The 22403-nt window shown below is 54.6% G+C and overlaps 2 protein-coding genes across 2 annotated transcripts in view; one reads left to right on the forward strand and one right to left on the reverse strand.

Moving 5' to 3' along the window:
• The first annotated feature begins 627 nt into the window (after nt 1-627).
• On the forward strand, nt 628-11700 carry MYBPH (myosin binding protein H). The gene is made up of 11 exons (XM_015650391.3): nt 628-1208; nt 1401-1535; nt 3545-3712; nt 6078-6166; nt 7097-7292; nt 7622-7761; nt 7906-8065; nt 8801-8937; nt 9334-9520; nt 11152-11193; nt 11463-11700. Exons 1-10 carry the CDS (start codon nt 875-877, stop codon nt 11160-11162), a joined length of 1557 nt encoding a protein of 518 aa, XP_015505877.1. The 5' UTR covers nt 628-874; the 3' UTR covers nt 11163-11193; nt 11463-11700.
• Nucleotides 11701-14862: 3162 nt separating this feature from the next.
• LOC107215040 (adenosine receptor A1) overlaps nt 14863-22403 on the reverse strand; it is a 26978-nt gene continuing 19437 nt past the window's right edge. The window contains exon 3 of the mRNA XM_015650975.2: nt 14863-15834. Coding sequence (XP_015506461.1) covers nt 15198-15834 — 637 coding nt within the window. The 3' untranslated portion in view covers nt 14863-15197. The remainder of the gene's footprint in view (nt 15835-22403) is intronic.

Consider the following 22403-nt stretch of genomic DNA (forward strand, 5'->3'; position numbering starts at 1 on the left):
TCAGCATGGGGCTGGTGATTTGTGTTTCTCAGAAATGTAGTTATTGGGTATGGGCAGCTGGGTTGGTCCAGATGAGCCCAAAGATTGTCTTCCAACCTCTTCCAACCCAGTGGGATTGAGGATGAGGCTGAGGAAGGACAGAGGGACCAGAGGGGTCCGGAAGGTGGGAAGTGGAGGTGTGGGAAGACATGAGGGGGAGCAGGTGAGTTGGGGATTAACGGGGGGGCTGGGGTGGGGGGCTCTGGTGTTAATGCAGGGGATAAGGTAGACAAGGGGTCCAGGGGGAGTCTGTGGGGACCGGGAGGCAGGGGGTGGCTGGGGAGGTGGCAGTGGGGGTGGGGAAGCTCTTAGCCAGAGGGGTGCTGCTGCTGCTGGGGACAGGAGCCATGTCCCCAAAGAAAGGTGACCTGGCCCTGGCCTGCCCACTCCTGAGTGAGCCCAGGGGGGCCGCTGGGGGGGCCGGGCCCGTGTGCTGCCATCCCATAGGAGGGGGCAGCTGGGGCTGCTGAATGTGCAGGTCCCGGGTGGCTATTCCTGGCGGCCCCGCCTGCGCAGGCAGATTGGTTTGCAGGGAGGTGACAAGTGCCAGCCAAAGCCTATAAAAGTCACGCAGCCCCTGTTCTGGCTCAGTGACCTGGTTCCCCCCTCCCAGCACAGCCGTCCCCGAGCACAGACTATCGGTCCAGAGTAGAGACACCTGGTCCTGAGCCAGGACCCCAACCTTGGTGTCCAGACCCCAGATCCAGAGAAGAAATCCTTTGTCTGGAGCAGGAACCCCAAAACAAAGCAGATACCCCAGAGCAGAGACCCTTGCCCAGAGAATATCCCCTTGCCCAGAGAATATCCCCTTGCCCAGCCCCTTGGCTTTGCAGAGATGACTGGCAAAACTGCACCTCCAGCCAAAAAACCAGCTCCAGCAGCGGCGAAGAAAAAGGCAGCAGCAGCCCCGAAGGAAGAAGCAGCCCCGAAGGAAGAAGCAGCCCCAAAGGAAGAAGCAGCCCCAAAGGAAGAAGCAGCCCCAGCCCCAGCTACTGAAGAGCCCCCAGCCCCTGAGCATCCCCCAGAGCAGCCCCCAGCCCCCACAGATGAACCTGCTCCCGTCCCCACGGAAGCCGGAGCAGAAGCGACTCCAGTGCCTGCAGAAGGTTCCCCAGATCCCCCAGCTGAGCCCCCAGCCCCTGAACCTAAAGTGGAGAAACCAAAGGAAGGTGAGTGGGGAGGGGACATAAGCAAGGCTTGGAGGGGGCAGGTACCAGGGAGAAGGGACAGGGGGATGAAGTCATCAAGGATATTTTTGCCGTGGGATGGGGCTGGGGCTTAGGTGGACTGAAGACAGACCTGGGGATTGAGTGATTGCCCTCCAAGAGCCCTGGTACTCGAGCCCTGTGGGTTTGTTACAGAGCCACCCAGCTGTCCCTTGTCCTTGGCCGTGGAAGAAGTGACTGAAAACTCATTCACACTGACCTGGAAAGCCCCAGAGCAGACGGGCCGGGCAGGCCTGGATGGATACGTGGTGGAGATCTGCAAAGATGGAAGTAGGTTTGGTGTTTCCTGCCTTGTGAGCATGGAGAGATGGTGCATGGTTGTGGGATGGGACCCAGCAGAGCATTTCCCCCAGAAATCCCCTTCCTTTGCCCAATACATGCATTTTGAATGGTTATTTCCTTTCCACGAAGGAACAGGGTTTGGCTTCAGACAGCAGCGATGTCTTTAGCAGGCACTTGGAGCAGGTTTAGAGTCACTGCTATTTCCAGCTCTAGTGTGGAGCAGAGACCAGCACACCCTCTGGTGCTGGGATGGTAACCCAAGAAAACAGGAGGGAAAAGTTCAGTCCTGCCAAGTTTGCCCAAAGTGAAGCATGGAAGAAATGGGGATAAAACGGGAGGATGAGGAAGGGAAGGGTAATGGGCAAGTATTAGCAGACTTCATTATGTCTGGAAGGAGGGTGGCTGTGGTGGGTGGAGGTGGGCTGGGAGGTGGCAGCAGTTGTCCAGTGGTTGTCCATGGTTCTCCAGCTGTATTCCTGGGTGGTGGAACAGGGTGGGTTACTGCAGCTGGACACAAAACGAGTCACAAAGATGCAGCTCGGGGTGTGGTGAAGGAAAGAGAGAACTTTGTTTTTTCTCTCAGAATTTATAGGTTTCTGACCATGGCCAGGGATTGGATAATCAGGTCAACACCTTCCCAACCACACTGGCCGTGAGAGATGTCCCTCAAAAGATGTGTGTCAGAAAGAATGTACACATCTCTATGTTTACAGTTACTGTCCTGGGAAAGGCCTCAGAAACTATGTCAGCAAGCTCGAAAAACTGATTTTCGGGGTGGAAAAGATTTGTGATTTGGGCACTATCTTGAAGCCCTGCAGGGCTTTGGGGTGAGAGTGGAGGGTCTGTGTGGCTGGGGGGATCTGCAAGGGGAGGCTGGGCTGGAGTGGTTTGGGAGATCCAGGTGGCCCATGAAGCTCACAGAACCTGATCCTCATCTGTTTAGCTTGTGGCACACATGATGGACACATTCTTGGCTGTGGGAGGCTTCCATCATTGTGCTGGGGCTGGAGAGGTCGTCAGGACTGGGTGGGATGCAGGAGGAAGCCCTTGCATGGGACAAGGGAAGGTGCAGCCATTCCTGGAGGGATCTGTCTGACAGCCACCCAAAGTGTCCTCCTGGTTTGCTGTGGGTCTGCTGGAGGACAGGAGAACTCCAGTCCCCCTGTCATCACCCAGGGGCCACGGGACTGCTGTGTTTGGGCTGGAACAGGGCTCTGGTTGGCTAAAATATGGTGAGATTTGAGTGAGGGCTAATTCAAGCAATGCCAGTGGTGAAGGGAAAGAGGATCTGCTGGGACTTGGCTGCTCCCATGGCATTGACAAGAAAACCTTCTTGTTCTGAAGGTGCACACGGGGACTTGGCACAGCCTGGCATATGTGGGTCACTCTGATTGCCCACCAAGGTCTGACCCAGTCCTGGGGGTCTGGGGCAGTTTATTTTCTAAGTGAGAAACACCTTGAGAGGTTTGGCACATGGCAAGGCCCTGTCAGCTGGGGCTGGGGGTGCAGCTGGGCTCTGGGCTGAGATTGAGGTGTCCCTTACACACAGGAGGAACGCTTGGAGGGGTCCACCTGGCCAGGGGCAGGTCCTGAACAGACCTTGCCAAATGTGGAGGGGTTTGTGGAGGCCATGGTGAGCCCCAGTGTTGTCCTGGGGCAGTGAGAGGAGCAGAGTGGCTGGCAGGGAGCTCTGAGGATCTTTCCTTTCAGAAATGCACCTGGTCAGCTGGGAAGTGTTTGCTGGCCCAATGCCTTTTCTTGCCAACGTCCTCGTGCTCCATTGCTGAGCTCCTGCCAGCACTTCATGGCCCACACTCCTTGGCAGGGGTGGCCAACCTCCCCTCCAAAGTCCCTTTTTCTGCTACTGCCCCAAACCATTCCACAGCTCAAAGGAAGGGGTTCCTCGCCTCTGGGGTCTCCCCTTCTGGGCCCTGTCCCTGCTGCTTGGGATGTGTGTCCATGGCACATCCAGAGTGCTGGTGCTGGCTCTGTTGCAGGTTCAGACTGGAGAGCTGTGAACCAGGAGCCTTTTCTTTCCACCCGCTACACAATCCCAGAGCTCAGCTCCGGGGACAAGGTGCACGTGCGGGTGACGGCTGTCAGCGCCAGCGGCGCCAGCGTCCCGGCCACGCTGGAGCAGCCCGTGCTCATCAGGGAGATCCTCCGTGAGTACTGCTCCTGAGGGCAGAATTCCTGGGTGGAATCTCTGTCCACCCCTGCAGCATGAGGCTTCCCATGGGTCCCGTCCAGCCTTTGACAGATGTTTTTCTCAGTGACTATGTCCAGTTCCCTTGGGAGAAGCTTCCTGACAACATCGTGCTGATGTTGAAACTTTGGGGGTGAAGGACTCGAGAGGCAGAGCCCCATTTTCCCTTTTCATGGCAAGAGCTCAGAATCCACCTCCCCCTAAGGACGTCTCCTCCCCTTGTCACATCCCCAGTATGCCACGGCACACATTGGACAGCTTTGTTTATTTAGCTCAGGAAGTCAAGAGCCAGTTGTCTGGAGCATGGGAACTTTAATCATGCTGAACTCGCTAATGAATGAGTTGCTCCCATGCTTGGCAAGACTCACATTCCTCTCGGGGTGATGCCAATGTGCAGAGGCTGATGCAGGAGGGCAGGGCCAGTTTGCACTCAGAAAACAGCAAATACAGACTCATTTTCCCCTCTAGAAGGAATTATTAATGCTCAAGCTTTCTTCTTATTCAAAATCAGGTTTTTCAGCTGCTCAAAAATAGTAATACTAACAAAAGTTGTTCAAGGAGCCAGCAGCTTTTCATAGGAAAAGGCTTGGAGGAGACTGTCAGCCTGTGGAAAGGATCCTGCAGGGTCAATCTCAGTGTGCTCCAGGAGGTGAATGTGGCTCTGGGGTGGTGGCTGTGCCTGTTCACCTCTGATGTCAAAACCATCCCACCAAACCTCCTAGAACTGGGGGAACTGGGGTGTGAGGGACTGGCATGAGATGCCAAATGCACAGCTCGTGCTTTCCACAGCCTGTCCCTTCTGCCTGAGCTTTGTCCCAGGCAAATGCACAGGTGTGAAACCCAAACTGCTGAGAGACCCACACAGAACTTATCTACTGGGTTTCTTTCTTTTCCTTTTCCTTTTCCTTTTCCTTTTCCTTTTCCTTTTCCTTTTCCTTTTCCTTTTCCTTTTCCTTTTCCTTTTCCTTTTCCTTTTCCTTTTCCTTNCCTTTTCCTTTTCCTTTTCCTTTTCCTTTTCCTTTTCCTTTTCCTTTTCCTTTTCCTTTTCCTTTTCCTTTTCCTTTTCCTTTTCCTTTCTTTTCTCCCTTCTCCTCCCCTCCCCATTTGTTGCCTCCTGGCATTGACATTTTCTCTAGGCCTGCATTTTGTAGATCTCACCAGTTCATTTATAGCACCCCAGGGAATTTTAAATAGCAGCAATCGGACAGCACAGAGCTTAACAACAGGTGGGACGAGTGGGCTTGGGAGGTGGAGAAAGACAAGGAGAAACCAGATGAAGGATCAGCATGGGAGTCACATTTTGCTGGGAACAAGGGCAGGAAAAAGGCCTTCCCACCATGGCTCTTTGTCACCGGGGCCACTGACCTTGGCCAGCCTCCCCCTGTTGAGCAAGGCAGGAGGGAGGCACACATAAATTAACATTCCTCCCCCAGGTCAGATTTCCCTGCCGTGCTGGGACTGATGAAGCCGAGTGGCAGCACCAGGGGATGTATCCCTGCAGGAATCACAGCACGAGCAGAGCAGGGACTGTTTCCACTGCCAGGAAGGGCCACCTGGGACTGCCCAGCCTGTCCCTGCACTTCCCAGCCCTCACAGCTGCTCACCTCAGGCCTGGTTTATTCTGGCCGGGCCCCCTCCCCAGGGTTAAACTCATTTAACCCGGGCAGAGACTCCCAGCTCCTTTATGAGGGGCTCTGGAGGGATCCCCGGGTGTCACTGAGCCGGAAAAGTTGTACAGCTTCTGTTTGTCCTGGGAAAGGGACACGCTCCATGAACATTCCCTAGTGGGGTTTTTCTTGTCTTTGTTATGTTTCCTTGGGGATGTTTCCCTTTGTCACCAGCCTGAGGCTTCCCCGCTCTGCCATGAGCAGGCACGTCCTGGGTGTGTCAGTGGCCTGCACTGCACAGGGAACTGTTCAGCTCTGAGCTGAGGGCTTTGTCCTCGCTGGAAGCTGTGTGCCTCTGCAAAGTCAGGGGGAGGAATATTTCCCAGCTGGGAGATGCTGTGCCCTGCCTTGTCACCGCAGGGGTTGTGCTGTGGCTCTTCTGGTTGAGGCCAGGCTGTGTCCATGGCCTGGCTGAAGTGAGGTGGGGTGAATGATCCATTGGAATGCTGCCCTGGGATCTCAGGGATGGATATTCCTCTGGGCTACAGGCAAAGGGACAGGCTGGCACAGCCCTGCAGGGGAGCAGCACTGCCAGGAGATCAGAGGGGGCCGTGTTGGGGTGGATTTCCCTGGTGGCCAAGCAGGGGTGTGTGGGGAGGGTCTGCCAGCTGAGGAATGGCAGTTCCTTGTCTCACAACATGAATTGATGGTCCCCAGAGCTCCCGAAGATCCGCATGCCTCGGTACCTGCGGGAAACTTACATCAGGCGTGTGGGGGATGCTGTAAACATCATGATCCCCTTTCAGGTAGGTTGGTGACACGGGCTTCAATCTGCTGCACATTTCACTCCAGGTTAGCTCCTACAGGTGCTCATGGGCCAAGTGTGCTCTGACTTGGCCTGGTCCCTGTGCCTCATGGGCCAAGGGTGGGTGATGGGGTGGGAATCTCTCTCCTCTTCCTGCCCAGATCCCATTTTTCCCCTGCTACATCTTTGTTGACGATGCTGCAGCAGGACAACCCCAAGACATCAGAACATGGGCTGGCTGGTGCTGCTGTCTCAGCTCAGCCCAGTTCAGCTTGTGCTGCTGGCCAGGATCTGGCCACATCCCTTGGGACCCCACAGCACAGCACCTGGGTTCCTAGAGGGGACCAGCTGCCTTTGGAGGAGGGCAGCCCCAGGGCTGTGTGATGGTGGAGCAGTGCTGACACTGGTGGGCTCGGCTGGAGCTATCTCTCTCATCCTGTCTGGGACATCACCAGAGCATCTTCACCGTGGCAGCTGGCTCTGAAACGTGTTGGCCAGGCAGAGGTCCCTGAGCTGGGGGCCTTGTCCAGGCCATGTCTCACAGGCAGTTTGGACTCTGTGCTATCCATGCTCCAAGCATTAACTTCCCCTGTATGCTGACTTCAAGCCCTGGTGCTAAGCTGGGCTCAGCACCTGGGCCAGGAGAGCACAGCTCTGCCCTGGCTAGTAAAGCTGGGCTTGCTCCATGAGGACCAGGATGTCCATGTGGAGCCAGCACGTTCCTGCCTCATCCCTGGAGCCTGATGGCTTCCCGTTAGTGAGTCTGACAGGAATCAGCTGTAGCTCCTTTCCTGGGACTGCTGGATGGGAGAGGTGGCACCCGGGCTGCTGCTGCCTGGACACAGCAGGGTGGCTCTGCCACCCATCCTTCCCAGCAGGGCCTGACTGGGACCACGTGCCCGAGTGGCTCCTGACCTGCCTGCTCTTCCAGGGAAAGCCACAACCCGAGGTGAGCTGGAGCAAGGGAGGGCAGCCCCTGGACACCAAGCGCATCAACATCCGGAACACGGCTCGCGACACCATCTTCTACATCCGCCAGGCCCAGCGTGGCGACTCGGGCAAGTACGAGCTCACTGTGCAGATCAATGGAGCAGAGGACAAGGCTACCCTGGACATCCAGGTGGTTGGTAAGCTGAGGATGGACCCTGCAGGATCACCCTAGGGCTCATTTCTCCGCCTTGGTTGGATCCTTGTTCTGGGTGGGATGTGGTGTGACAACAGCAAGGCAAGGGACTCTGCAGTCCCTGTTCCAGAGGGATCCTCAACAGGACCATGCATGTGAACTGCTGTGGTTGGGGTTGAAGAGTTTCTGCCAACCTTGCCCCTTGCAGCTTCTCATCCCTTGTGTCCTGTACCAGGGTGAGAAGAGATTAAAAGCAAGGTCAAGGGATGGTCAAGGTACAGAATGTGGAGGGAGCAAACTGGGGTGTCACCCTGAGTGTGCTTGTGTTTGCAGAGCCACCCGGCCCTCCCCAGAACCTGAAGCTGGTGGATGTGTGGGGCTTTAACGTGGCCCTGGAGTGGACCCCCCCCGTGGACAATGGGAACTCTGAGATCAAGGGCTACAGGGTGCAGAAGTCGGACAAGAAGAGTGGGGTGAGCCTGGGCACTCCTGCTGCTGGTGATGTCCCGATGGGAGAGGGACAGCTGCACTCCCTGCCTCACCCCACACCTTCTCCATCCTTGTCACACTCCTGTCTGTCCTCACTGCTCTCTTTTTTCCTCCTTTTTCCCTTCCAGAAATGGTTCACGGTGCTGGAGCGCTGCACCCGCACCAGCTGCACCATCTCCGACCTCATCATTGGCAACACCTACTCCTTCCGAGTGTTCTCCGAGAACATCTGTGGGCTCAGTGACAGCGCTGCCATCGCCTCTGGGGTGGCCTACATCGAGAAGACAAGTGGGGACATGTCCCTGGCTGAGGGGTTGGGGAGGGTGGTAGCCAAGAGTGGTTCTGACCAGCGGGGCTTCCTCAGAGTGGTGCTGATGCTGCTGGGCTGGTCCCCAGGACAAGACCAGCAGGGGTGAAGCTGAGCACCCCCAAGGTCCAGAGGTCCCCTGTCCCCGCTCTGCACCTCATTTCTCCTTTGGGGGAAGCTTGTGCCACGTTCAGCCCCCTGAGAGGAACCAAGGCATAGATACCCCTGGGATGAGATGGCAGCAGGAGCTGGGAAGGGTCAGAACAGCCCTGGCTTTGGCTCCACAGCTCAGAGCCAAATCTCCAGCAGCCCTGCTCTCCTTCCACCTGTTTCTGTCCTGCTCCCTGGTAGCACACAATGATGTGGGGTCTCTGCCATCTGCAAAGCTTCCCTCTGACTCTCATTTCTGTGGACTGGGATTTGGTAATGGAGTGGGAGATCCAGAGTGGGCCTGGGTCTCACCTTCTGCACACAGGATGTGTCACAGTGGGTTTGGGGATTGGCATCCCCCTGTTCTGTGCAGGGTCTGGGCACTACCATCCATCACTGGATGAGGAAACAGGGCTGTTCTCAGCCAAGTCCTTGGGTCAGGCCAGCTGACATCTGGCCTCTTACAGGAGGGAGCAGAAGTGGTTTGGGTACCTTGTGCTGATTTCCTGTGTTGGTCAGCCTGGCAGCCTGAGCTCTGCCTCAGCTAGAATTAATTATTTCCTTAGAAACCACTTACCAGCCAGAGAAGATCCCCCAGCGGGACATGATGGAGCCTCCAAAGTTCACACAGCCCCTGACGGACCGAACGACCACACGGGGCTACAGCACTCACCTCTTCTGCTCTGTCCGGGGCTTCCCCCAGGTTGGTGGCTCCTCCTTGGCCTGGGGACACCAGGGGGGCTTTTTGCAAGACGGCTGGAGGTGTTTGGGAAATGCTGGTGCTGTTGGATTAGGGCTGGGTGAGGTTAAGGGGCTGCAGCTGCCCTCTGAGTGAAACTGGGGCACGTTTGGGGTGTTTCTGCAGGTAGGTGGGAGACTGCTCTTAAATCAAGGCCTGCCCTGTTTCCTCTGGGCTGGGGGAGGAAGGGTGGAGCAGTGGTTAGGGCTCACAAGAGGGAGCTTTGGATCTTCAAAACGCTTCTGACTGTGAATCCCACCATGGCCACAAGCTTCAGGCAGGGCCAGGGCAGAGGCAGAGAGAGGTGGCATTTTGGGGCCAGCTGGATTTCTCATTTCTTTCCCTGCTTTAAAATTTCAGCCCAAAATAATCTGGTTGAAAAATCAGATGGAGATCCGGGAAGATCCCAAATACATAGCACTGATTGACCAGGGTGTGTGCTCCCTGGAGATCCGCAAGCCTGGCCCTTTCGACGGGGGTGTCTACACCTGCAAGGCTGTGAACCCCCTGGGGGAAGCCTCAGTAGACTGCAGACTGGATGTGAAAGGTGAGATTGGCTGAGGGGAAGGAGGAGCAGGAGCCTTTGCCTGCCTTTTCCAGGTCTCACTTTCCCAGTGCTTTGGTTGTCCCTGTTTTGTGTTGATCCTGGTTGTGAGGGAGTCTGAGGACATCGGGCAGCCCTGTGGAGCTGCACCTTTAGGCTTCTTGGGTTTATGGTCTTGAAGCATCTTGAAATCACTGTTCCTCATTCATGGGGAAAAAAATGGGGAGGTTTCTGGAGGAAGCCAGAGATGGCAGAGCCAGAGGAGCTGCTGGAGGCCTGGCCCAGCACTGGCTGCCCCTGCTCTTGTCCCAAGCATGGGGAGTGTGGGAACCTCCTCTCCTGCACCTGGGCTGCTCTGATTCATGTCTTGGGATTCTTCCCACACTTCCCACTCACATTTCCCTGCCTCAGCAAAGCATCCAGAACAGACCTGCCCCATGTTGCTCCCCACAGCCCCTCCTCAGCCCATGGGAGCATCACTGCCCACAAACCCTCTGCATGTCCCTGTGCTGGCCAGGTGTCCCTAAACACTTCTATTTCTCCTCCCATGGCTTTCCAAGCACACTCCTGCCACCAGACATGCTCTGCCCCACTTCCCACGCAGACAGGGCTCCAGCTGGGCAATCCCAGCACCCCAGATGCCGTGGAAGCTCCAGGGCTGTTGGTGTGGAACAGAGTCAGTGCTCAGCTCTGTGGGAGCTGCTGCTCAACCCTCCAGGAGCAGAGTGTGGTCCCAGTCCCGTGGTCCCACAGGCACATCCTCAGCTGTGCAGGGGCTCTGTGCAGTCACAGATCAATGGTCTGTGTGGGAAGTGAACTCAAAGCTCACCCAGTCCCACCCCCTGCCACAGGCTGGGACACTTTCCATGATCCCAGGGTGCTCCAAGCCCCATCCAACCTGGCATTGGACATTTAGGCATGGGGCAGCCACAGCTCCTCTGGGCACCCTGTGCCAGGGCCTTTCTGCCTTCACAGGGAACAATTCCTTCCCCATACCTGGGGAAGCCATCATATAGCTGTCTATAGCCCATCTATCCCTGCCCTCTGGCAGTGGGAAGCCATTCCTCCTTGTCCTGTCACTCCAGGCCCTTGTCCCCAGTCCTTCCCCAGCTCTCCTGGAGCCCCTTCAGGCACTGGAAGGGACTCTAAGATCTCCCCCAGAGCCTTCTCCAGGTGAACAGCCCCAGCTCTCCCAGCCTGGCTCCAGAGCAGAGGGGCTCCAGCCCTCAGAGCAGCTCTGTGGCCTCCCCTGGACTCTCTCCAGCAGCTCCACGTCCTTCCTGTGCTGGAAGCCCAGGGCTGGAGGCAGCTCTGCAGGTGGGGTCTCACCTGAGTGGGGCACAGGGGCAGAATCCCCCCTGCCCTGCTGCCCATGCTGGGGGACCAGCCCAGCTGGCCACGGGGGATGAGCTGGGCAGTGTCCTGGGGACACAGAGCACCTGGGAGCCACCCAGGCTGGGATCCCAGGGGACACTGGCCAGGAGCACACACTGATGGTGGTGTGGGGGATGGCTTGGAGCAGGTGTGTGCAGGAATGGGGTGTGCAGGGTTGGGATGGGGAAGTGCACACTGGGGTGAGCACACAGGCACTTTTGGGAGTTCAGGGATTTTTTGTCTCCTCTGCTCTCCTGCAGTGCCCAAGTGAGGACAGATCAAAGGACAAGACAAAGAGCAAGGTAGGTCTGGGTTGGAGCACCAGAATGGAGGGAAGGTGGATCACTTCAGGGGGCTGCAGTGGGCTGAGTGTCCTGGATTAGCCCTTGTCACCAGCTGATGGAGTCCCAGCTTAGGTCGTCCTTGTCCCCTGGCTGGAGATGTGTGAGTGGGGTGGGATGATGAACCTGAGGGAAACCTGTCCCTTGGTGAGGTGGAGGGAGGGCTGTAAGTGTGGCTGGGACATATTTCCCACCCATCCCTGACTAGGGCTCTCTTGGTGCTCTTCCAGGATTCGGATCTCGTTCCTTTTCCCAGGTGGATCCTGCAGGTGCCAGGCAGTGGTGGGGCAGGTGCTGATGCCCCTGGCCACAGTCTCTGCACACTGCTGGGCTGTCCCTCCCTGGCAGTGCTTTGGGGGCTGCACCTCACCTGCCATGGCAGGGCCCTCTCTGGACCTGTCATTGCCTGTGACAATGAAACAAACCCAGCTGAGGGGCTTTGGTCTAATAAAAGCCACCAAACTGCTCTGTCCTGCTTATTGTGGGGTTGGCTTGGGCAGGGGGATGTGGAGAGGTGCCAGGGCTGCTGTGGGGTCACATAGGATCCCACCCAACCAAGGGTGGAGAAGATGGGTTTTGAGCTTGGAAAGGAAGGACCAGCTTTGTGAAACACATATAGAGATTGCTGAACTAGGAGGAGCCCAACAGGAGAAAGAGAATGCAGGAAGATTTCCTTCTGGAGCAGGGGAATGATCCTGGCTGGGGAAAAAGAAATGCCACATCAATGTTGGGGCATCTTAATGCCTCTTTATTGAAGCACAGGTTCTTTATCCATGCCAGTGGGGCAGTGGATCCAGCAGGAGCTGTCACCTCCTCACGGTGGGTACAGGACATGTTGATGTGTTATCCAGAGGAGGATATCCTCCTTGTGGGCTGGTGTGCAGGGTGAGTTATCACTTGAGCTCTGGGCCCAGGGCAGACCCTGGGTGTTAGCAGAGGCCAGAGGGACCCATGGAACACGTGGAACCTGGAGTGAGAGGCACGGGGGTGATCTCTCCATCAGCAGCACGAGGGTAGGAGCTTTCCCCGCTGCATGGCAGCTCTGTCATGGGGCCAGCCCCACATCCTCTCCATGTCCTGGCACTGCCAGTGTAGATGCAAATCCAGCCTGGCATCCACAGACTGGAGCCCATCCCCTCCTTGGTGCCACAGAAGGCAGTGCCTGTGATTAATCGGATCCCTCTCTGCACCATCTCTCCTGCAGCCCCTCTGCTTTGTCCCTGTCTGTCCCCAGGCACTTTCAGCCCAAGCTGAAGTCCAGGGAGTGTTGCTGTTCCAAGGGGCTCACCACTGGTGCAGCACCTGTCCACACCAGGGTTGTTTCCACCATCAGAGGGCATTGTCAGATTAATTTTATTCCACTGCTGGTCAGGCTGGATTTCTGAGGTGGTTGGTTCTGGTGGTAATGCCACAGAGCGGAGGCTGCAGTCCCAGCTGGCAGGTGGAGAGCTTGTTTTCCTTGGCATGCTCACACCTGTTACTGCTTGGGGTGTCCTGTCCCCCTTGGTCTTCCTGGCACCTGGGCACATGGCCTTGGCCAGTGGGATTCTTTCAGGGCCAGGTCTGGAAGCAGGCTGTGGGCTGATCTCCAGGACTCTCATGCTGCACACTGTGCCCTTTCCAGGCCCTTATTTCAGTCCTACAGAGCACAGACTGCATTTGTAACCCCACAGGGGACTGAGGTGGGCGACAACGTCCACTTTCAGTGAGGGCTCCCCGGGAAAGGTCTGGAGAGCACAGAGTGGAAAAATCCACTGGATGTTATTTTTAATGAAGTAACCATTCACATGGCCTTTAATTTATGAGCATCCCAGTCACCAGTTTCCTGGGCACCTTAGCAAGGATCAGGCCAAAGCGTCAGTTCCAGAAAAGCAGCAGAAATAAGATGCAAATGGGGGTCTGAGCTGGGCAAACAGCAGCACAAATCTGAATGCAAGGTACTGCTGTGCCAAGGGACCACAGCCTGGGGTGTCCTCTACACTAACTTGGGGTTGCAACATCCTCAGGCACTACTGATATTGGTGCTCCATGAGACCTGAGGCGCTTCCCTCTGCCCTCTCCAGGAGAAGGCACAGGACGTGGCAGGGTGGGGGCACAGTGCACCGGGCAGAGGAGCCAGGGGACATGGGATGCCTCATGGCAGAGGTTCAGCTCTAGCCCCATGTCACTGGTGATGCCTGGGAGGGGGATGTGGGCTGAAGGCTGTGGTTCCCAAGGACTCAGCACCAGCACAGCAGCATTCCCACCATGGGAAGGCTGGGAGGGTGCTCAGGACTCCTCTACTGTGATGAGTACTGAGGGAAGGATTTTCTCCTGTCCTTGTCATTGTTTTTCTGCTCTGCTCCTGTTTTTCCCTGGGTGGTCTGAGCCAGGAGCCTGGAAATACATCAAGGTCCCTGCAAAATGTGGGTGGCTGAGCCTTTCATCTCCTGTCTTCCTTGCTGCCCTCCTCATCCCTCTGAGCTAAACAGAGCTTGCTGCAGCAGTGGGAGAAGGGATTCATGGTTGCCCCAGTGCCTGTGCTGCACACTCCCAGCATCGCTAAAAATCACCCATCGATCTCACCCGTGCAATGTCCTCTTTCTCTCTGGGAACTTGCTGCAGTCACTCTGCCTGCTGCTGAAATCCCTTCTGAGAGGCACGACCCTGCTGGGCTGTCAATGGGGGCTTGGTGAATGAGGAACACTGATAAGAAAAGTATGCAAATCAACTCAAATTAACTTTTCCCACCACCAATTCAGCCCTGGAGATCTTGCTGCAGAGCAGGGAATGGCACTTCCAGCATCCAGAGGGACCAGAGCTGGATGAGGGATGGTCCATCTCCAGCCACCCCCTCCTCCAATCTATCCACAGCTGAACTTCAGGGCTGGCAAAATGCAGTGGCAGCATCAGCAGCCACAGAGAGCCCGTAGCTCTCCCCCACTTCCTCCCAGAGGGGTTTGGGTTCCGCTCTGCCCCCCGGGCTGGGGAGGTGTCTGCATTAACCCACAATGTTTGGGTCAAAAGAGTTTGGCTGCAGAGGGAGGGAGGAACATGGGAGGTGTGAGATGAACAGCCTGGGAGAAATTTGCCAATGCTTTTCACATGAAACAGCCAGGAGAAAGGAGGGAAAATGACTCAAAACTAGAATAAAGGAGAGGAAGACCACTGGAGAGGACACCCTCTCTGGGGGCAGCTTGCAGGGGTAGTGGGTGCTGCTGGGACCCATAGGGAGCCATCGGGGAAGCAAAAGTGGTTTCTGCAGAGTTCTCTGGGATTATGCTTAAGGGTTTCAGCAATACCCACTTCTCTGGTAGTGCTGAGAGCTGGAGACTGACCCTCTGCTCCTGGGGTGGTGGTTTCACCACCCTGTGGGTGCTGGCAATGCCATGGGAAGACTTTTCCTATCTCTTCCCACGTCTCAGCCTCTCCCTGGTTACAGAGGGTAAAGAAAGGACTTTCAAACTTAATTTCTTCATAAATCCCACTGCTCTGGACTCTCCTGGTTCTCAACATCTTCACTCCCACAGGGCACCCCTTTGCCCCAGTGCCCAGGTACCCCCATGGCTCCATGGACAGAGTGTGAGGTGCCCCCAGCACCACCAGCACCATGGAGCTGAGGGTTCCCATCAATGGCAGGGCACCTTCTGGGTGGTTTGGATCACTAGGCTTTATTTGCATGAAGATAAACTGCGCGTTTGTCTGTACAATTTTTCCTTAAATACTTGGCAATGCTTAAAAAAATGAAAAACAAAAACAAACAGGGAGAAAAATTCCTAAACCAGAAAGGAACACTGCAGGCTACGATATCCAAACAGTACAATGCTTTTGAATAAATAACCCCCCGGGATGGCTGTGGGGACTGCAGGGAGCTGCTGAACCCAGAACCCATTGGGTCCTCGCTGCCCCTTCCTGAGACAGCAGGAACAGCGTCCGGGTGAGGACTGGGTGGGCACAGAGGTCCCCCCTCTGCCCTCTCCCAGTTCCTAGTTGCCTGTCTCAGCCATGGTGGTGCTGGTGGCATTTTTGTTGGTTTTGCAGCAGAAGTACTGGTTCCAGATCTGCAGGAAGGCTGTCCGGAACTTCTTGATGCGGAAGGCGTAGACGATGGGGTTCATGGCCGAGTTGCCGTGGGTGAGGAAGATGGCGATGTAGGTGAGGATGTGCGGGGTCTGGCAGGACGGGCAGAACAGGGTGATGCAGTTGAGGACGTGCAGAGGCAGCCAGCTGAGCGCAAACAGGAAGAGAACCAGCGCCAGGGACTTGGCGATCTTCAGCTCCTTCCCGTAGTACTTCTGGGGGTCGTTGGAGCTGGAGGACACCTTCTTGTTGAGCTGCTTGCGGATGAGGTTGAAGACCTCCAGGTAGATGAGCAACATCAGCAGCAGGGGAGGCAGGACCCAGACGAAGAAGTTGAAGTACACCATGTACTCCATGCTGATGACTGTCTCAAACTGGCACGTGATGACAAACTCTGTGTGGCTGCCATTCAGCTCCTGAGTCCTCTGCATCTTGTTGAGGTTGTTCCAGCCAAACATGGGGGTAAGTCCCACCAGAAAAGAGACTATCCAACAGCAGGCGATGGCCACAGCTGCCCTCCGCGGTGTCACCACACTCTTGTACCTGTGGGAGAGACAACAGCCACAGGAAGGAGTCAGCCATGGGGACTGTGTAGCTCCAGGTGGAGTGGCAGTGCCTGTGCTGATAGGAGGATGTTTCTCCTTCCCTCCCCTGGACGTAGGTAACAGCCTGTTCTGAAAATCGTGTTCACAGACTGGTTTCCCTCCCTGTGTCCTGGGATGGGAGAGACCCCAGACACAATCCATGAGCTCTGGGGGTTGATGCCAAGCCAGGGAATGCATTAGCACCTGGAATGTGCCTGAGCATCCAGCCCTCATGTCTTGGAGGGAGTTCATGTGCTCTGGACCCCAGCTCCCATCCAAGCACCTGCACCCAGAGCAGCAGGTCACCCTCTCCTCCTGCCACGCAACAACCCTGCCAGATCCCAGACCACTGCCCTGTGCCTGGGGAGGAAATCGCCAGCAAAAGCATCCTGTGGGATGTGCTGGGGTGGAGGAAGGATCTGTGGGTGCTAATGGACCCCTGGGGAAGCTTTGGGCACAGCCTGTTCCTCTCCTAATGTACTTAGATTGATGAAACCCTCTTTCTCGATGGGCTGATGCCAGGGGCGGGAGGAGGAGGAGGAGAGCTGTGTTCTGGCCAGGCTCTGCTCCCTCCCTGATGCCCCTGGGGAGCCACCGAGGCTGGGCTCATCTCTCCAGAGCTCTCCAAGCGGGAAGTGCAGTCTGCTGGATTGATTTTTCCCCTGGCCCTCCAGAAAGCTTTTCTTTGAAGGCTGGGAAGATTCTCAGCCCAGGAGTTATTGCTTTGCACCAGAGGGGATTGAACAAAGAATGTTTTCCTGACTGTTTGCTGGGTCTCTCTGTGCTGCTGGTGTTAACCCAACCACAGGGACCATGAGGAGGTGGCTGGCAAACCTGGATTCCCAATCCTGCTCCCTGCTGTAGGTCTGCAGCCTTTACCTGTGATGGAAATTGAGTATTTTGGGCCTTTTTTATACAGCCAAGGACCCAAACCCACTCTCCCTTCTCAAGACCCTTCTCATGGGCAAGGCATCAAGGTGGGAGCTTGGACTGGCACAGGCTGGAGGAGAGAACATCAGTCCTGAGAGTCCAGAGCCATTGGTCCCTGACAGCTTTCCTGAACTGACCTAATGTGCTCTGGGAAAAGCTCCACCACAAGCCAGCGGCAGCCAGGTCCCACGGGAAGCAGGTGACAATGTGGGCAGCTGTTTCCGCTGAGAGCCAAGGCTGGCTTTGGAGGATGATTTATTCCTTGTGGGGAGGAGAGAGGGCAGGAGACCCTGGGAAAGGCACGGGCAGGGAGAACTGGGGCATGGGAAGGGCAAGGGGTGGTGGGAGAGAACTGGCCAAGTGGGGGTCAAGTGAAGGGAATGGTGAGGATGGTCCAGAGGGAGAAGGGGGTTGGCAGAGAGATACCAGAGACTCCGGTGGGGCTGTGTGCTGACCCCTGCACCCCGTGTCTGGTTGCAGGTCCTTGGGGAGGGCTGATGTGCCCTCCAGCTCTGACACCCCACTGCCACCTCCCTAGGCTTGAACAGCTTGGGGGGCGACACCAGAAACAGCAGCACCAGCTCCAGCTCCTTCCCTCTTTGCAACCCCTGCAAGCTGTGCCACATTTCTCACTCCTGGGCATTTCTGGGGTCTTCTACTGATTCTGCTGGACAAGCTCCCACTGTGGGTGCTCCGTGACCTGCAGAGCTGTGTGAGAGCCATTGCCCAGCAGACAAAGCTGCTGAACAGCAGCGCTGTCACCACGGTCCCCAAACATGGTCCCAGGGCTTGCAGCTGGGCACAGGGTCCCTCCCTCCTCACTACACATCCATCTCTCTCCATGATCCGTATCTGCTCCTCCTTCCTGCATGTCTATCCGTGGTCTGTATCCATTTTTACCCCTCGCTGCAGTACCTGACAGCGTTTGGGAGCAGGACCTGGCTCATCCTGCTCCTCTTTGCCCCACAAGGTTTGAGGGTGCACCTGCAGAAGCAGCCAGGGCAAACCTGGACAACATCCTCCAGCCTGTCTGTGACATGGTCACGGAAAAGTGGGTGAACCAAAAAACCCACAGAAAACAGCCACATCTGCAGCTTGCTGCTCCTTCAAACAATGAGACAGATTGGCATTTAAGAAAAGAAACGGGGAACACCTAAGGAAGTTAAGGCTGCTGGAGACTGATGGGAGTTTTTCTCCTGGTCAATAACTGGCCATTTCTGAGAATTGACAGTGGTTTTGACCATTGAAAAGTGAGATCAACCTGTGAACACCACCTTAAAACCTAAGCCTGGGAATGTCTCTTTTTGGTTTCCAGCTGTGAAAGGTAACAGGGTTCCAGCTGGCTCCTGTGTCCTCCCCAGGCCATGAGGCCCGGCCCGGGCTGAGCTTGGCCTGCAGCGGTTCCCGGGCAGGGGATGGGGCCTGTGGGGAATCTCCTGAGCCCAGGATGGGCTGGGATCTGCTGGATCCTCCCGGGCAGGGGATGGGACCTGTGGGGAATCTCCTGAGCCCAGCCCGGGCCAGGATCTGCTGAATCCCCCGGGCAGGGGATGGGGCCTGCGGAACTTTCCCCGGGCCCAGGCTGGGCTGAGCTTGGCCTGCAGCAGTTCCCAGGCAGGGGATGGAGCCTGTGGGGAATCTCCCAGCCCCAGGCTGGGCTGAGCTCTGCTGAATCCTCCCGGGAATCCTCTGGGGTGGCTGAAGCTTTTTTCCTCAAGGGGGTCCCCAGCTCTAAGCACAGCTGAGCTGAAACCCGGCACCATAAATACCTACTATTGCTATTATATAAATACCTACTACAACTTGAGCCAGATTTTAACATTTTCGCTAGCCAGATGAGACTTGCAGATTTAATCCTTTTTCCAGAGAGAGAGAGTGAACAGCATGTAAAGAGACAACATAAACTATCAAAGCCAGTGGGGAAAGGAATTAAACCTCAGATGGGAAGAGAATAAGGAGCATTAATAAGCTGAAATATTTTTTTGTTAAAGCTATGGAGATGGACAATAATGTTCTGAAAAAAAACCCTTTAATTCATGAAACAGTATTTTGGGGGGGATGGAGTGTTTCAAAGTGTGGATCTAAGCAGATGGTGAAGTAGTTGTGATCCTATGAGATGCTGGGACAGAAAAGGAGAAGTGATAGTTGTTGAAGGTTTGTGGCCCTTAAGAGACAAAGAGAAAACTTCGGTTTCCAGAGATGATCACAGAGACAAATGAAGAGAACTTTTGCCTTTGAAGAACTCATCCTTCAAATGTCACCCCTTGAATCATGGCCCACAAACACAGCTGAGAGTGCTGTGAAATGGGAGGAAAGGACTGATGGCAGAGTTTTCTGGGCAGCTGGCATCAGAGCAATAGGAAACCATGAGAAAATGGTTTTCTTGTGAAAAACCCCATAGATTGACAAAAGAGAACTTCTTTTTCTCTACAAAGACTGATGAAAAGACCATAGCAAAGTTGGGACTGTTTAAATCCACCAGGTTTTGTCTCTATGTTGTCAGTTAAACAAAAGAATGGTTGGATGGTGGGGAAAAAAGGGATTCTGGAGGTTTTATTCTGGTTTCTTATCCTTGTAGTTTTGTTAATAAACTTCATTCCTTTTAAGTTTGAAGCCTGTTTTGCCCTTCTCCTAATCCATAGCTCACAGCAAGAAATGAGTAAGTTTTCTAGTGATTTTTTAGCTAATGCTTTAAAACCACAACAAACAACAAGCCAAGGGGAGAGGCAGCTGCAGGAAATATGCTCCCAGGGACCTCTGTCCACTGTCTCCACCAGCCCCACGTGGAGAATGACAGAAGCTATAAAATTGCTCCAGGTTCCTCCAGCCTACCAGGTCCATCCATCCTCTGGGTCTGACCATGGAGCTCTCATGGGGCTCAAAGGCCACAAGTCCAACTTCAATTCCTTTTACACTTTATTTTCCTTTGAGGTGTCCAGGGAATGCCTGGATGTGGCACTCAGTGCTCTGGGCTGAGTAACAAGGTAGGGATCAATTACAGGTTGGAACTGATGGTCTCAGAGGCCTTTTCCAACCTAATTGATTCTGTAAAGGGTGGAAATGCAAGATCCCACCTAATTTTCAACCCCTGCCACATGGTGGGAGGACAGTTAGCAGAGGGACAGGGACAGACATTGCTGTTCCCAATATTATTCTTGGTTATGCCATAAAGAAAGTCTTTTATCATTGTCTCATTTTGCATAAATATGATAGGGCTGGAGTTTGGGATGGTCTGGGAGGCAGAAGCACTCAAAAATGCTGATAATGGCTCATAGTTAATAAATAATCTTATTATTCTCATCAGCACCAGAGCAATTACCAGCATCATTGCAATTTTATTACTGCTGTTATTTTTATTAACAGCTGGGACTAAAACATTCATGGCAATCATCACCCCCATCCTCATCCACTCTGGGTTTGTTTCCTCTGCCTGTGGGAGTTTGAGCCTGGCTATAATTGGTAGATGTTCCCTTGCCCTCCCTGGATGGTGGTTTTTGCACCTTCCCCACAGAGATGGGCATTGACCCAAGCCCTCCCGGCTGCCAAGTTTGTGAGAAAGGACCGAAGACCATCCAGCCTCATCATGAGATGGGATGGGCAGGAACTGCAGTGTGCAACAAAATTGCCTTTGAGGCTTTGGAGGATAATGCCAAGAGGCAAAATAGCAATTATTGATAGAGCTGTTTGCTCCCCAGGGGAAGGGGAGAAGTGATGGGTGGAGGCGGAGGCCAACAGATTGTCCCCAGGGGCTGCACAGGGAGACAGGGAGCAGCTCCCTAGGGCAAGATGCTGTCTCCAGGAGAGTCTGGGGATGGAGCAAACACTGAGGCCCTTTTTCTCATGGAGATCATAGGATCCTAGAATGGTTCGGTATGGAAGGGATCCCCTCCCACCACTGCCATGGCCAGGGACACCTTCCAGTATCCCAGGTTGCTCCAAGCCCCATCCAGACTGGCCTTGGATACTTCCAAGTGTGGAGGAGCCACAGCTGCTCTGGGCCACCATGCCACCACCCTGACATGGAGGAATTCCTTCCCAATATCCAATTTAACCCTGCCCTGTGGCAGTGGGAAGTCATTCCCCCTTGTTCTGTCCATTTGTAGTGGCCCCTGGCCATCACTCTGAAAACACCATCCATCCATAATTGGTCCTCATTCCTCATTAAACTTCTTCTGCCACATGTTGATGTGTCCAGACCTCTGCAGCCCTCTCTGTTGTGGCCCAAGGAGCCCAGCTCAGCCCAGGCCCTGCTCTGGAGGTGTCCAGCCCTGGGTGGACAAAGGCCCTGTGACCATTTCTGACATCTGGACACGTCTAAAAGCACCTGGAGAACAGAGCATTCATTGCTTTCATGGATTTTTACCTTTGCCTTGGGGTCTGTCCCTGAGAGGGATGAGGGCTCCCTTCCAAGATCCAGAGGTCAATCCAAACACTCACCAAACATCTCTTGTTTTGTTTGAAAAAGCTTCAAAGACTCTAGGCCTGGTTTGAATAAAACGTGGAGGTTTTTAGCAGTTCTGTGATTAGTCTTTCTGTCCACAAAACACTCGCTGTTGTCCAGCCAGTGCCAAGATGTGGCTTTGCTGGTCTTTGCTCTGGAGAGTTTATTTCAGTGCAATTCCTTGGAAATTAATTCACTAATGAAGACAGACCATTACTAATGAAAAGAAGCTGGAGCCAATGTGGCAGGGGGAAAGGAGGCCAAGCTGACATGAAGTTCATCTGCACGATGAACACTGCAAGAAAAAGCAGCCAGATCATGTCCTGATCTAATTGAAAGTCTCTAGACAAAAGTGCTTTGATCTCAGGGGATTTGGATTCCTGCTCCTTTCTCCTGGCTGTATCTTCCCTTCAGATCTTTCAGTGTCTTGGAGGCTGCTGTGTGGGAAAAGTCAGATGTTGGTGTTCAAAGCTGCTCAGGAATGAGAACCTAAGAAATGCAAAGTGGTGTCAGGGTTCTGCAAGGGCGAGGTCAGGCACAGCTCAGGGCTGGGACAAGGGGATCCCTGGGTACTCACACCAAGTGGGAAGTGCTGCAGAAGGAGCTCTGCTCGTAGAGCCTTTGTCACCTCTGATCCTGGAAATGAAATGTTAGTTCCTTCTTCATAGAATCACAGAATGGTAACAAATGTGGGTTTGTGGCCACTGGTGGGTCTGTCACCATATGAGTGGTGGCCTTAGGAGGGACAGAGGTCAACCACCATCAGTCAAAGCTGGTATTTGGCTGGACATTACATCTTGTTCCTACAAATGGTTGGGATGGAGAGACTGGTCCTATCAGGGAATTTCCCCAGGGAAATTGTCCTGATCCCCAAATCCCAGACTGATTGCTTGTCAAAACCCAGCTGGCAAGCAAAGGCATGAAAAACGGCTCTGGTCTTTCAGGTGAGTGTCATGGGGTGACTTTACTTTTAAGATAGTTTTGAGAGCTAAGGAAGTTGAAGCTGCTGGTGACTGATGGGAGTTGTTTTCCTTGACTAATTATCGGTCATTTCTAAGAATTGACAGCAATTTTGACCATTGAAAAGTGAAATCAACTCGTGAACACCACCTTGAGATGTAAAGCCAGGGCTCTCTTGTTCTCTTTGGTTTCTGGCT

This window comes from Parus major, chromosome 26 (assembly GCF_001522545.3).
Source record: "Parus major isolate Abel chromosome 26, Parus_major1.1, whole genome shotgun sequence".
Lineage (NCBI taxonomy): Eukaryota > Metazoa > Chordata > Aves > Passeriformes > Paridae > Parus > Parus major.